Source organism: Solanum pennellii, chromosome 2 (assembly GCF_001406875.1).
Source record: "Solanum pennellii chromosome 2, SPENNV200".
In the NCBI taxonomy this organism is placed as follows: Eukaryota; Viridiplantae; Streptophyta; class Magnoliopsida; order Solanales; family Solanaceae; genus Solanum; species Solanum pennellii.
In genome coordinates, this window is record NC_028638.1 from 34,991,910 (window position 1) to 35,004,193 (window position 12,284).

Consider the following 12,284-nt stretch of genomic DNA (forward strand, 5'->3'; position numbering starts at 1 on the left):
GCATTAAATGTCACATAATTATTTATTTTACATTTGAGATGCGGAGGATCTAGCGTAAATTTGTTCCAACTCAACCTTATATACATTCAATTCCATTCACAAGATAATTTAAATAAAAAATCATTAAATTCCATTTCAATTGAATTGAATCATAAGAATCATCTAAAGGTATTCAAATTTTTTGTATCTTCATTGTAGAGTAATATAGTAATATAAACACAATATCCAAGACCAAATAGGTGATCAACTTTGTGACAAATATCATAGAACCTACTTGCTCATGATCAAGTCCTCTCCGCATAGTGTTGCACGAATCGACTCAACCCTATTAGGTAGAGTCTACGTATACACCGACAAGTGCAGTTTTGAGATGACAATAAAAATTTATCTGAAGTAATATAGATAAACATAATTAACTCCCAAAATATTTAAATATGTCAAAAACAAATTTATGGACTAGTAGCCACTTATAGTAAATCATGGTGTTCATAACCAATCCAACTCATTTTGATAGAATCAAATGTAATTTTTTTTCCTCAAGTTATCAAATCATATGTCGAATAAAGATTTAATACTTAAAATAGTTAACTTTCAAATATTTGTCTCTCAGAGAAATAATATTTTTCTTAAAGACCACTCAACTTTAGGAATATATATAGTAAAGTCATTGGATTTTGTTTTGTATCAATAAAATTACTCAATTTAGACTTTTGAGATATCATTTTTTGTTAAAAGTCTTTTTTTAATCCCTTTATAATCCGCCTTCAAAAGGGTAATAATCTCCGAAACAAAACTCCTTTTATTATTGCATAAGTTTCAGAAACAATATCTCTTGGTTCTAACCTTTCCTAATCAATAACAACCAATTATTTGCCAAATAATGTTAGCGCTCAAGTTTAACAAGTCAATAGATTAAGGAAAAGATATGGTATTTAAGAACAAGTCATAGAAAAATCAGTAATATTTCCTATATCAGGCAAATTTATAGGACATTGCCTCCACACAAGTTGAGATCAAGGACATTTCTATATCTTCAGGTCCAAGAACACAAATCTAACAAGTCTCATCTACATTGTGTAAGTCTTTTTCCTAAATTACTGTGGACGGGTTATAAAATCAGATTGACAGAAGTAGTCGAAAGATGATTTTATTCCTTCAGCATCGAAGCGTTAAATACAACAATAATAACAACTATAGCTAAACTTAAGGAAGCTAATAGGTACATAAACTCCTAAGCCGTTGGAGGACTATTCTACAAATATACAACAACAATAAACTCCTAAAATAGGAGGAGTCTTCTATAGAAACTAAAAGGCAGTAACTATATCAGTAACTTATTACTCCCTCCGTCCGGTATTGTTTGTCATGGTCTCTATGTTTAGAGGTAAACTATAAAAACTTTGACTAACATTTCTATAAGCGCAACATGACAAACCATTCCGGATGGAGGGAGTATAAGATAAAATAATTATGCTAAACACAGCCCCTCAAGTTAAGTGTGGGTCAACAACACGTAAGTTGGAACGACACGTTGCAAAGGCTGGTGCTGGTAATGGATTGGTAAATGTATTAACAAGTTGATCACAGGCATGAGTGTGTTTGACAAGAACTCGATGTGCTTGAACTTGGTTCCTAACATAGCAATAGTCCACAGCAATATGTTTAATACGGCTATGGAACACTGGATCCTGACAGAGATAAGTGACACCAACATTGTCACAAAAGATTGTGGGGATATTTTGAATGGTGATACACAATTCATTGAGCAAGTTGCGCAACCATGTGAGTTCAGGAAGAGCATTGGCAAATTATTTGTATTTTGCTTTAGTAGATGATCGAGCAACAACTTGTTGTTTTTTAGACGACCAACTCACAGGATTGCGCCCAATGAACAGAACGTAGCCTGATGTGGATATTCTATCATTCGGGTCTCCCGCCCAATCAACATCAGCGTAAATGGAAAAATTGTAGTCTGAGTTGTGAGAATATGAAGACCTGATGTTGTCGTGGCTTTGAGATACCGTAGTATCCTTTTAACCGCCTTCCTCTGTTCATCAGTAGGATCATGCATAAATTGTGTTAGTTTGTTGACAGTATAAGAAATGGCAGGCCGTGTGAATGTATTTACCAGATCCTTTACAATCATCAGCTGCCTGAGGCAGTTTACCAGAGCACATTGGTTTCAGGAATCCTTTACAATCTTTCATATCTAGTTCAGAATAAATATCAAGAATGTATTCTGATTGAGTGAGACGAAGACCACGTGACACTTTTTTAACTACCCTAGACCCTTCAAAGAAAAACGTGAACCCAAGGAATCAATAACATGTCTAATTATGTCAGGATGACTTCCCCTGATCAAAATGTCGTCAACATAGACGAGCACATAGACAGTAGCAACCTGATTCTTCAAAATAAACAAAGAGGTGTCAGATTGACATAATAAATCCCATTTTTTGTAGATGATCATGTAGTGCAGTATACCAAGCCCGGGTGCCTGTTTCAGTCCATAAATGGCTTTTTTTTAATCTACAAACATGGAAAGGGAATTGTGAGTTAACAAATCCTTGAGGCTGAGACATAATAACCTCTTCAGTCAACTGGCCCTGTAGGAAAGCATTGTGCTGTGAAGAAGTAGAAGAAAGTTTTGAATGACCTGGATTCTAAGGACAATGGTATAGGTGGTAGTATATCATGAGAGGGAGTTTGAATGGGAACCGACTTCAGAGTTTCCTCCTTGGAGTTAACGTCTTCCCAGGTCAATGGAGAAAAGTTTCTCCTTATCTGTAGAAACATCGTTTTAAAAGGAAAAAAATTTCATAAAAGAATACATCACGACTTAAAAATATTTTTTACTGCATTGGGTCAAAGCAAAGGTATGCATGATGGCTTGGTGAAACACCTAAATACACACAAGGGGTGGACTGAGCCTCCAACTTATTTTTGGTATAGGGTTTAAGCCATGGATAAAAGAGACAACCAAAAATTTTAAATTGGCATAGTTAGGTGGTTTACCAAATAATTGTTGGAAGGGTGAAGCGTTATGTAAGATGGGAGTGGGTAGCTTATTAATGAGATAAACAACATGATGGCATGAAAAAGACCATAGGTCTGGTGGTAGGGATGCCTCATGGAGAAGTGTCTTGGCTGTCTCAACAATATGACGATGATGACGTTCAGCTATGGTAACACGTTGTGGCATTTATGGAGGTGAAACTAAATCTTCAATGTCCTTTTGTTGAAGATAGGACTAAACACTTTTGTATTCACATCCTCGATCAGTATAAAGAGATTTAATTTTTGTTTTGAAAAAATTATCTACTAAAGGACGAAAGGTTTGGAACAAAGAGGCGACTTAACTTTTGTTTTTAAGTGTATACAACCAAGTATACTTGGTGTATTGATCAACAAATATACAGTAATATAACTTTTTTTCTAGTGATAAAATGGGGGATGGTCCCCATAAATATGCTATAAATGACCTGAAGAGGTACATTAGTGGATAAAGTGAGTCGTTTAAATGGCAAACGATGTTCTTTATTAGAAGAACAAGCATTACAAAATTTAAATTTCTCTGTAGTAGCAACAGGTAAAGCAATTTTTTTCAAAACAAAGTTTAAAATCGTTGAATGAGGATGACCCAAGCGACTATGCCATAGCTTAAAATGAACCTTTGTGGAGGCGAGATTGATGGATGCGGTCCATTCATAGAGTCCATTCTTATTCCGGTCTTGTACCAGCGACTTCTGAGTATGCAGGTCCTTCACAAGAAAAGTAAAAGGAAAAAATTCAACAGATGTGAGATTGTCTTGACAAAGCTTGGCTACACAAATAAGGTTTCTTTAATTGATGGAGAACATAGAGTGTTAGAAAGCCTAAAAGCAGAATTAATTCGCTGCTTGTATTTGAGTTAAACTAGTATGAGTAATAGGAATGGTTTTACCGTCACCCATAGATATTCCCTCATTGCATGTATACTCTTCAAGATTATGAGGTTCAGCCGTGACATGATGAGTCGCACCGGAATCGAGAACCCAAGAGTTGTCTTTTGACTGCAAATTAGAGGCAAAGTTGGCCTTACATTCAAAATGATTGTACGATTCGCAACGGCATACATCTGCAGTGTGACAAAATTTTTGGCACAATTGGCATCGAACCAATTGTCTCAAACTTGATCTCATATTTTGCTAATTGTTGGAGTTGAACAGTCGAGACGCAAATTGGTTCAATTGTTGATTGTTGAAGTTGGACTGTCGAGAGATTGGTTCCTTTGTTAATTGTTAAAGCGACGATTGTTCCTGTTAGACTGTGCTGTCATGTTTGTCCTCTGTGCTACTGCAGCTGTGATATTGGAAGATGAGTTCTCCAGGTCTTGGTGCTTGAGGAAAATCTCATGATCTGTGAGCTTGTGAAACAATTCTTCAAAACACAAGGAAGAGTCACGTGCTCTTATGGAAGCAGAAATCTCCCGGCACTCGGGGCCCAAGCCGCTTAGAATTCTTTACAATAAGTTCGTCATCTTGTACTGGTGAACCAACAACTTTGAGAGCATCAGAAACAGATAGAACCTCTTGTAAGTATTCTGTAACCCAATTTAGTGGCTTTCTTAATATTTTGCAGTTGGTCGCACAATTTAAAAATGCGAGTGTGGCTCTTATTTGCGTAAGCCATGTGAAGAAGTTCCCACGCTGTCTTAGAAGATGGAGTTGTGGAAACAGTTGGTGCAATGGTGTGATCGACAGATGCCATCATTGCTTGTTGGATGAGTTGGTCTTGAGAGAACCAGATTTGGTATATGGGTTCTGGAATCGTACGTTATCTTGCGTAACAATCATTGGTGGTGCCGGGTTTGATCCGTCAAGATGTCCCATTAGTTGATGGACATTGAGTAGCATCACAAGTTGTGCTTTCCAAGTTGAGAAATTGTGGTTACCTTGTAGTTTTATAGGTAACTGAGACGCGGGATTGAATTGTACCACGTGAATTATAGGTGAAGCAGCCGAAGCACTGTTGTTGGTGGCAGTAGCATCACCAGTGGTAATAACAAAATGAGGGGTTGTTCCTTGAGATTCAGTCATAGTTGGGACCAAAAAAATATAATGGATCTGACTCGTAAGAGGCTAGAGGTTGTAATACTATATAAAATTAGATAGACAGAAATAGTCGAAAGATGATTTTATTATTTCAGCATCGAAGCGTTAAATACAACCAATAACAACAACATATAGCTAAACTTAAGGAAGCTAATTGCTACATAAACTTCTAAACCGTTGGAGGACTCTTCTACAAATATACAACAACAATAAACTCCTACAATAGGAGGAGTCTTCTACAGATACTAAAAGGCAGTAACTAAAACAGTAACTTACTATAAGATAAAATAATTATGCATAATACGGGTAATATTTTCTCAAAAAGTGTTTAAGCTTATTTTTAACTCCCAAATTCCACAAGAAGTCCCAAAAGCAGTTTGGAAAAGAGTGACAACTCACTTGACTTTTCGAGTTTTTCAATGTCTTACCGATCAAATCCTTTGCGATGTAGTAACCTGACTGTTAGAATACGTTCGTCCACTAACAGTCAATGGACCATGTCCCATGACTCACTCAAAGTAAAAACAAACTGTAAGTAAAGGCAGAATAACAGCACAAGCAATTTACGTAGAAACCTCCTTTCTCAAGGGAGTAAAACCACGACCTGTCACACATGATTTTCAACTGTTTTCACTAATCTTCACAAGAAAAGGTGAAACCGATTACAAAAGTGTGAGAGGAAGTTATAAGTCTCACAACCAAGCAATAACTCTATTGTTTGAAGAGCCTATGCAGATATGACTCCTCCCACTAAGCTATCATCACTAGACAACTTAAAATTCCCTAAGGAACTCACAGGTTGCCCACTAAATGACCACACAACTGATGACCTAGAATTTACTACGCAACACACAAGGTTGCCACTAAGTTCGTTGAACTTATCTAACTTAAAATTTACATACCAAAGCAAACTGACTCCTTTATATGTTTAGGAGCATATTCCTAAGACAACTAAGCTCCCAGCTCTTTCCGTTTTGAGTTGCTCTTCGAAATATTTCTTCACTTTAGATTTGTCACCCTTTGCAAGTGTTCTTGAGATGTTTTTCAAGTTGCAAAAACTACGATTGTGACAATTGGATGTTATCTTTATGTGAAATAGTCACAATCCTTAAAGCAATGTCATAGGTTGAGGTTTCCGTCGCGTCTGTCATTTCTATCTCTGTTGCTGACTGTGCACCAACTTTTTGTACTTTTTCCAGCTGACAGTGAGAAGTGTATTGACCCTTGAGTTTGTCAAATCATCAAAACATCAAATAACACTGACTTAACTTCATAGTTCCCTATTTTTGTATGCCCATGGATACTCTTAGGGATGAAGCCATTATTATTTGGTATCCAAGGGTCAATCCAAACATAAATATTTTTTTCATCAGAAATCCTCCATCTTAATCCCTTAGTCAAAAGATCTCTCCACAAATTACTCTTCCATATCCAAGAACCTAAAGATGATGTTTAGAAAGGTTGAGTTTGGAAAATATTTGCTTTTAAGAACTCTTGCCCTTTCATCCTTTTATTTTCGTCCTTGACTCTTTCTGTTATAACTCTAGCATCCTTTCTCTTAGAACGTCCCACAACAACCGGTAATCCTAAATACTACCCATGTCATTTCTTTGTCGTTGTCCAAGCAACAACGATATCTCAACTTTCTACACCTCTCTATCGTTTTTACTAAAACAGATAACTGATTTATCTAGATTGACCACTTTTCTAGTGCTTCATTCATATTTCTTTAAGATATTGGCTACACAACTTGAATTTTGATTTTTAGCTGAACAAAACATAAAGGAGTCATCATCAAAAAATATGAGTTTCGCCTCGGCCGATGTCTATTCAACTTTAGCCCTTGGAATTCATTTTGTTCCTCTAATATGTTCAATAAGGTAGATAAACCTTCATAACATATTAAAAATAAATATGGTGACAGTGGATCCCCTTGTCTTATCCCTCTGGTAGGCTAATCCATTTGACAAATATTTTATGGAAATCCATTCGTAAAAGCATTTCTTATAAATAAATCCATTCGACTTTGTCATAGGCTCTTGACATATCCAATTTCATAGCCACATATTTTTGCCTACATCTGCGTTTGTTTTTTAAAAACCACATTTTTTATTTACTTTGTCATAGGCTCTCGACCTGGTGCTTCAAGAGGATGCATCACAAACACCGCATTTTTTATTTCCTGAACATCATCTTCCTTAATTAAATTCTGATTTATAGAATCACTAACAATTTAACATGATTCAAAATACAGTCCAAGTCTGTCGGGTTAGATGTAGAGAGCAAACTGTCATAATATTGCCCAACTTCTTGGATTATATCAGTTTGGTCTACCAACCACCTCCCATCAGATGTCTGTCGGGTTGCCATGTGAAAGTATTGAAGTATTTTTATCCAGAAACCATAAATCTATAGACTTCTGTTTCCAAAAGTTCTCTCATTGTTATAGGCTTTGCTTAATTCTCTTTTCAATAACCTTAATTTACCTAGTCAAAATTACTAGTGTTGTTCCTAAGGGTTGTAATATTCCCCTTCATGCCAATAATTCTCTCCAAAGTTCTACGACTATGTATGATTTTAAAGCTAACTTGAGATTTCTCAAAGCCATTACAATCATACGACCAAGCTTTTGAAATAATATTTTGAACTCCTTCACTCTCAATCCTCTTTCTATCAAAGTAAAATCGTTTTTTCTTCCTAATTGGTTCCACACCACAAGAAAACATCAAGGAAGAATGATCTGATGCCTCAGTTACAATATGTTGCACATTCGCATTCTCGAATTTAATTTTCCAATTAGGAGAGACTAAGACAAAATCTAGCCTTTCCTGGATTATACCCTCATTTTCCCTGTAACACCACCGTGTCCAAGGTTTTCCTTTATAACCTAAGTCAATCGCACCTAAGTTCCATATGAAATTCTTTAAGTCTCTAAAGGTCCAAGTATCTCTACTTCTTCCTCCTTGTTTTTCCGATCCATCAATAATATCATTAAAGTCTCTATGCATTTTTTAATTAGTTCTTGCATATGATATCTACAAGTCACTCTATCTGTACTTACATACACAAATAAACACCAATATTTTCAATTAGCTGAGCCATCTTGTATAAAAGTTGCGATGTAAAAGGAGAAGAATGTGATTCACATAATTGGATAGTGTCATTCCAAAATAAAGCTAGACCTCCTAATAACCCATCGGCTCCACAGTTACAGCGTGCACCATATTTACTAATCTTTGTACCCTCTTAACCGTGCTTTCTCTACTTTTTTATTTCACTTAAGAAAATCATTCTTGGAGAGTGAAGACGCATTGTCTCCTTCAAGAAGGAAATTGTCAAGGATCGTGCCAGGCCTCAACAATTTCACACCATAGCCCTCATTGTAAAGAGGGAAGCCATAATTCTCTGCTCAAACAAGCTTTCTGAAATGTGAAAGACAAGAAGGAAGCTCCGTCTCTGTCCCCTCCCTTCTGTCCAAGACTCTTGAATCAGTCTCGTCTTACATTCCCTCCTCTCTGCCTAGGCGAAAGGGAAGCCATTTAGGGCTGGCCTCTCGCTCCGCCATGATTTTATTCTTTTTTTGTTGTTATATTAATACTGAAAGCATTGCTATTCTTTCATTTATCCCCTGTACCTTGTACTCCTTCCTCTATAATAACAAGATAACCACAATTTCCGTTATCTTTAATTTTATATCCTTCTTTAAACTAGTAGAAACACAAACCAATCTAGTCCTCCGTTTCAAATTTATCCTTTTTTTCCCTTCATTCTGATTGTCATTCCTTAGTTGCTTTAACTTATTATTTTCATTACAATGTTCAAATGCTAAGCACTCAGAATAAGCCTCAAGAGCAAAAGTACATACCTTATCTTTTGTTCCAGCTTGTATGGTATTGATTCCTTTATGGCCTTCGATTTGATTTTTTTCTATGCAAGGAATTCTCGTCACTTCCCTTATGACCTGAAGTTTCTTTGCATTTATTTTTACATAATTTATGGGCATTATCTTTCTTTATACCCATCTGTGTATTAGTTGAGTTTACTCCTTCTTGTATGTGTATCAAGCTTTTTCCGGTTCCTACATCTCTTTTCCTCTCAATCAAATTTGGATTTTTTAGTTTTCATTAGATTATGCCCCTCAGTACTATTTACTCGTTCATGTCTGTTGGGAAAAATACTACAATATTGATAACTTATCACAAACACTGTATCGTGGCCAGCCATTGTCTTGAAAGCGATTTCGGCTCAACTCTGGTGCAAATCGTTGTAGCTGGTTTCTCCCCAAGATTCTACAGTTACTCTCAAACATGTGCACTCGTGGCTGAAAGTTTGGAGTTGCGCCAAAATAATAGCCCAGAAATCCACAATGGGATGAAGGATTATTCAAGCCAATAAAAGGAAATTGTTGAGGGAGAAAAAATGAAAGATAGGACTTGTATTTTTCTTCTCTGTGTTTAGCTCCCAAATGATACTTTTTAAATAGGAAAATCATTTATGTTTCATCCATCAAAAGAATGTAACAAACTAACGTATAATTAATGTAATGAAACATAACTCTCATTTTAATGACAAATTTGTCATAAAACAAAAGTAACTTCGAAGCTTCAAGTCTTCTGAATATTATCTTACAAAGTTAAGAAACTGACACCTGAGATAAATGTGAACCATTAAGGATGAAGTAACTTTCCTATTTCACATATACTAACGACTTAGCAATGTTCACATAGATTAATTACGGAGAGTTAAAAGATGCAACTTATCCTTTGCATTAAAAGAAAAAGAATATTATCCACAATGTATCTGATAATCTGGTGAAGCGACACCATTCTCTACTTTTAGCCATGCCCCAAACTTATCCTTTTTTAGTTTATCTGATCATATATCTTTTGCTCTTTGGAAACAAGTTTTCTCATTGAGTCCTAGTATACCGCAATAGAAACAAACATAAGGAAGATTCTCATATCGTAGTTCAACACATGTAGTGTCCCCTCTTAATTTGATTAATGTAGCGTACCCAATCTTATGCTGTCCATGCTTTCCTTATACTTAAAACTAATTGAAAAAAATGATATATCGTATTTCCTTTATTTTCAATCCTAATGGTTTTTCCCGAACCAAATGTATAGTGTTCTTGATTCCTTGATAGTTAACCTTTTTATCCGATAACATCTGATTTGCTAATTGAGCTATTGAGGCACCAAAATGCTTGAGTTACATTTCATTTCCCAGAGAGATATTCTATGTGTGTAGTATCAAGGACATGTCAAAGTGACATGCTTTCAGTTTTACTTATCAAGAACATTGATATTCTTTAGTTTTTTTATTCCAAATTTCTTCTTAACAAGTTTATATGATTTACCACTCAACAGGTAAAACATTACCGAAAAGAGGATTGCCCATCAGAAGTTGGGAGCATATCTCAACAGCAGACAAATCAAAGCATCAACAGATTATCATTTGAAAGAAGAGATTGCTTGAAGAAGTCAGAAGAGAGACTTTCTTCTAAATCATTGGCTATATGGAAATGCCCTCCCAAGGTAATCTTAAGTTGATATGATAGAAATTGCCTTTATTTGAATAGTTTCTATACATATTGTTTTGATAACCCCATTAATTGTTGTTATTTGTAGTTCCATTTGAATGAGAAATGGCTAGTGGTTGCTGGTGAAGAGAGTCAAGAAGCCAATAAGCAGGAGTATAGGAAAAGGAGGGTGATTGAGGCGGTTTTCCCTAACAAGTTTGCAATTCCTCCAAAGTAAGTAATTTTTGGATTATTTTTTTAATGTTTTGTTGCTTTCATTGTCATAATTTTACTTGGTTTTAATCAGTGAGTATTTTTCTTTCTTATTTAACAGTCCTTACAACTTGTCTGACCTGGAACAAGGTTATGATGATAGTCAAACTCCAGTAGTCAGAACCATTTCTACAGAAGAAGAAGAACCAACTCATGATTTGACAGTTCTTGTAGCCAAAGCTGTAGCTGCTCTTCAAGAGCAGGGTAGTCTAATTGATGCCAACTTATTGGTTAGGCTTCTCCTCAACCTGATGAATGAACGTGGCATGGCTACCAATGTTGTTTCTCTCAATGCTGCCCATGTAGGATCTGCAAAATCTGTGCCCTTGACAATGACTAAGCCTGACATTGGAGAGAATAAGTCAATAACCTATTCCACTTCAGAGCTTGATCTCGAAAATATCAAGAAACTCATTAGCAAATATGGAGTACCTTACAATGCAGGAGGAGAAATTTCTGACTTGGTTTCCAGATATTGTCCTACCACCTTGCAGCCTAAGTTGACTCTTTCACCAAATGTTGGCCCTTCGTCCTCGATGACTAGTCACAAAGATATCAACAAATACTGCAATTCCCTAATCAAGCAACGTGGAGAAAAAACTGAGTCTATGGTTGATGAAAGCTTACAAAAACCGATTCCGTGCAGCTTGACTCCTTGTATTTTCTTTAATAAACCTAAGGGATGTCGTAAAGGATTCTCCTGTCACTTCCGGCATGATATATTTTGTAAAAAGAGGTCTGGGAGGACATCAGAAGGTCGGGATTCAAAGAGACTGAAGTAAAGTGGGGAACAATAATATGGCATGACTCAAATAGGTTTTCTTTTTTTCTTTTAATAGAGGGAACAAGTGATAAAGGCAGTTGCACGGCTGTTTAAACAAAAAAACTCACTCTGTTTTTCCTTTCCTTGAGATGCAGACTTTTAAAACATTAGAATCAGATTTTGGCTTGAAAGGAATTTTCTTTGAATTTTTATGAAGCATTGTTTAGCCTTGACAATATTTCTATTCCGATAAATCATTGTTTTGCTCTCTTAATTGCAATCGCAGTATGGCATAGGCTATAGCCGTCCCCCACTTTAAAAACTAAACATCCAAGTTATGTACTGTTGATATTCAATAATGAATTCAAGATGTTGATTTGAATTTTAATCTGATTGAACGGGAATCAATAAGGTATGGAAGCATTTGATAGAACAAAGGGTATTAAATTCTTCCAAGCCTGTGAAAATTGTACTAGCGAATAATAACAATAATGAGATTGATTACATTACCCTTAAATATAAGCGAGTAAGAGACGGACGAACATGGCATCATATAGTAGTACAAAAAGCATTCTAAAGTGTACCGTGAATGCTTTAATATTTTGCTCTGTCTGGCGCAATTTTACTAGCCATA

The 12,284-nt window shown here is 35.8% G+C and overlaps 1 protein-coding gene across 1 annotated transcript; it reads left to right on the top strand.

The window, feature by feature from the left end:
- Positions 1-5,099: 5,099 nt before the first annotated feature.
- On the top strand, positions 5,100-11,669 carry LOC107009933 (zinc finger CCCH domain-containing protein 6-like). The gene is made up of 4 exons (XM_015209231.1): positions 5,100-5,126; positions 10,463-10,630; positions 10,724-10,848; positions 10,949-11,669. The coding sequence occupies exons 1-4, from the start codon at positions 5,100-5,102 to the stop codon at positions 11,667-11,669; spliced, it is 1,041 nt and encodes a 346-aa protein (XP_015064717.1).
- The last annotated feature ends 615 nt before the right edge of the window (positions 11,670-12,284 follow it).